The sequence below is a fragment of the Lucilia cuprina genome, chromosome 4 (assembly GCF_022045245.1).
Source record: "Lucilia cuprina isolate Lc7/37 chromosome 4, ASM2204524v1, whole genome shotgun sequence".
In the NCBI taxonomy this organism is placed as follows: domain Eukaryota; kingdom Metazoa; phylum Arthropoda; class Insecta; order Diptera; family Calliphoridae; genus Lucilia; species Lucilia cuprina.
This window is the reverse complement of record NC_060952.1, coordinates 61,170,920-61,173,244: the sequence shown is the minus strand read 5'-3', so window position 1 is coordinate 61,173,244 and position 2,325 is coordinate 61,170,920. Positions and strand designations below refer to the sequence as shown.

The following is a 2,325-nucleotide window of genomic DNA, read 5'->3' as shown; positions in this document are numbered from 1 at the left end:
TTTTTAAGATTTTCAACGAGTTCTAAAATTCATACGTTCCATTGAACACTAATTCAACTTCAACTGTTGCTGAAAATTTATTAGAAATACTTAAGAACACAACAATATTTCCAAAAAAAAACTGGTTGTAAAAATAAAAGCGATATAATTATTTCCATGATTTCTTTTCAAAAATCATCAAATACATTTTCTTTATTATAGAAAATTGATTAAGGAATTAAGAAAAGAAGAAAATTTATTATAAAAATATTAAATTTTTAGAAAATACATAGAATTTCACTGCTAAATAGAGAGTTTTTCTTAATCAGTTAATTGATAGAAATTATTCGGATTATTCGTTATTTGAAATTTGACAATTTTCATTTATTCGAACGATTAATCGTCAAAAATTAAGCGATTAACCGAATGACGATTAATCGTTTGAATACTCTAGTAAATATAAAACATATTGAGGTTTCCTTTTCTGATCCCTGCTTTGGGATTTTAGAACATGTCGCCCAAAGTTGAAGTTTTGATAAAAGATAGGTCATATTCGGAAGGACGCAGTGGCAACATTTTCAAAAAATAGGACAAGTTTAGAAAACTATTGTTCAATTCACAATCGATGTTGTAGCGTTGTATGCGTAGTATGTCAGCAGCTGCTACAACAGTCATAACAATGTTGTTATTTGTTGTTTATTTTTCCTATGTTTTTTAAAAGTTGTAAAGAGTTTTTCAGTTTCAATAGTTCATTTCAGCACATAAACAAAAAAGTAAACAAATTTTAGTTGCAAAAACAAGAGAATGGTAACACTATAAACATGAACATTAAAACAAAAAGAAAATAAATTTGAAGTTTATACATAATTCAAAATTAAAAAATTGAAATTAGCAATTAAATATGGATATTCTGGATAATTTTGAGGTAAGTTTTTTATATTATTAAATTATTTTAATTTTATTTTTGTTTTATAGCCTAAACCAAAACGTGTTCGTTTAAATCCGCCAAGAAAGTGGTCTGTGGCCGAAGAAAAGAGTTTATTGGAATTTCTCGTGGAAAATAGGGACTTTGAGGTAAGTAAAATTGGTTTAAATTTGTATTGCTTAACGCAGAAATGTATCCATTAACATTTTATAGAAACCAACAGCCCAGGTTTATTATAAGCGCTTCGCAGAGCAAAAGAACGTGTGCGTGGAATGGAAACAAGTGAGATCCAAAGTTAGGAATATGCGGGTGTCTTATAATAAAGCAAAAGCATGGGAAGGTTCGACTGGAGCGGGGAGCATGGAAGGTGAAACAGTAAAAGGTAAGTATCAGAATCGATAAAATATATTTTTTATTGATTAGCCATGTCCGTCCATTTGAAAGTGACATTGCAATTCGTTTAAAATTTGTAATTCCGTTTGTAACACATCAAAATATTTGTCTTAGAACAAAATTACATATACTCTGGGTTCTTTTTAAATTCTAATGATGGCGGACATAGCCCATATTTTCTCTTACATGCCTGAATACCTTACTTATTTTAAATTTTATTTTTTAGCAACTTTATTGAAAATGTGCTGTTATTATGATGAGCTGGATGATATATTTGGTTCCAAAATTATTGAAACAGCAGTAATAGAAGAAAGTTTAGATGAAGAATCTGATGGAAGTTTTCTAAATTCCACAGAAATATATGTGGACGACACCACCACTGCATCAGATAGCTCCTTACCAGAGACAAAGCAGTCATGCAGCCGTAAAGGCATTTATTCCCGAACTGCAGTGTCAGATATTATGAAAATGCAGACGGAAATTATGGTTTTAAAAAAAGAAAAAATGGAACACGAAAAAGAAATCAAGGAAAGGGAAATCGCTATCAGAGAAAAAGAGATCAAGATAAAGGGAAGGGAATTGGAATTAAAGATGAAAGAGCTGGAAACTCAAAAGGAATTAAAAATAATGGAACTACAAATGAAAGAAAGATTAGCAACGGAGGAGTTGCGGTTAAAATACGCAAAATAAAATATTTAAAACTTAATGAACTAAAGATCAAACTTTAAAAAATCAAAAACGGTTTAAAACAAAACCTTATAATATCATAATTATAAAATCTATAGCCTAGTCTATAATCTAGTCTATAGTCTAATTTAGATTGTTTAGTCTATAGTCTTGTCTAGTTTATAGTCTAGTTTATAATCTAGTCTATAGACTAGGCTACAGTCTAGAATAAAGACTAGACTATAGACTAGATTATAGACTAGATTATAGACTAGACTATAGATTAGACTATAGAATAGACTAAAGAATAGACTATAGACTAGACTATAGAATAGACTATAGACTAGACTATAGACTAGACT

General features: G+C 29.3%; 1 protein-coding gene across 1 annotated transcript; it reads left to right on the top strand.

Annotated features, from left to right (window-relative positions):
* Positions 1 to 793: 793 nt before the first annotated feature.
* On the top strand, positions 794 to 2,070 carry LOC124419615. Its single transcript, XM_046949792.1, has 4 exons — positions 794 to 904; positions 955 to 1,053; positions 1,118 to 1,286; positions 1,524 to 2,070. Exons 1-4 carry the CDS (start codon positions 881 to 883, stop codon positions 1,985 to 1,987), a joined length of 756 nt encoding a protein of 251 aa, XP_046805748.1. The 5' UTR covers positions 794 to 880; the 3' UTR covers positions 1,988 to 2,070.
* The last annotated feature ends 255 nt before the right edge of the window (positions 2,071 to 2,325 follow it).

Coding starts and splice junctions, on each gene's coding strand:
- LOC124419615 (XM_046949792.1), top strand. CDS start 881: ATGGATATTCTGGATAATTTTGAG. Junction 905..954: donor ATATTCTGGATAATTTTGAG/GTAAGTTTTTTA, acceptor TTTGTTTTATAG/CCTAAACCAAAACGTGTTCG. Junction 1,287..1,523: donor GGAAGGTGAAACAGTAAAAG/GTAAGTATCAGA, acceptor TTTATTTTTTAG/CAACTTTATTGAAAATGTGC.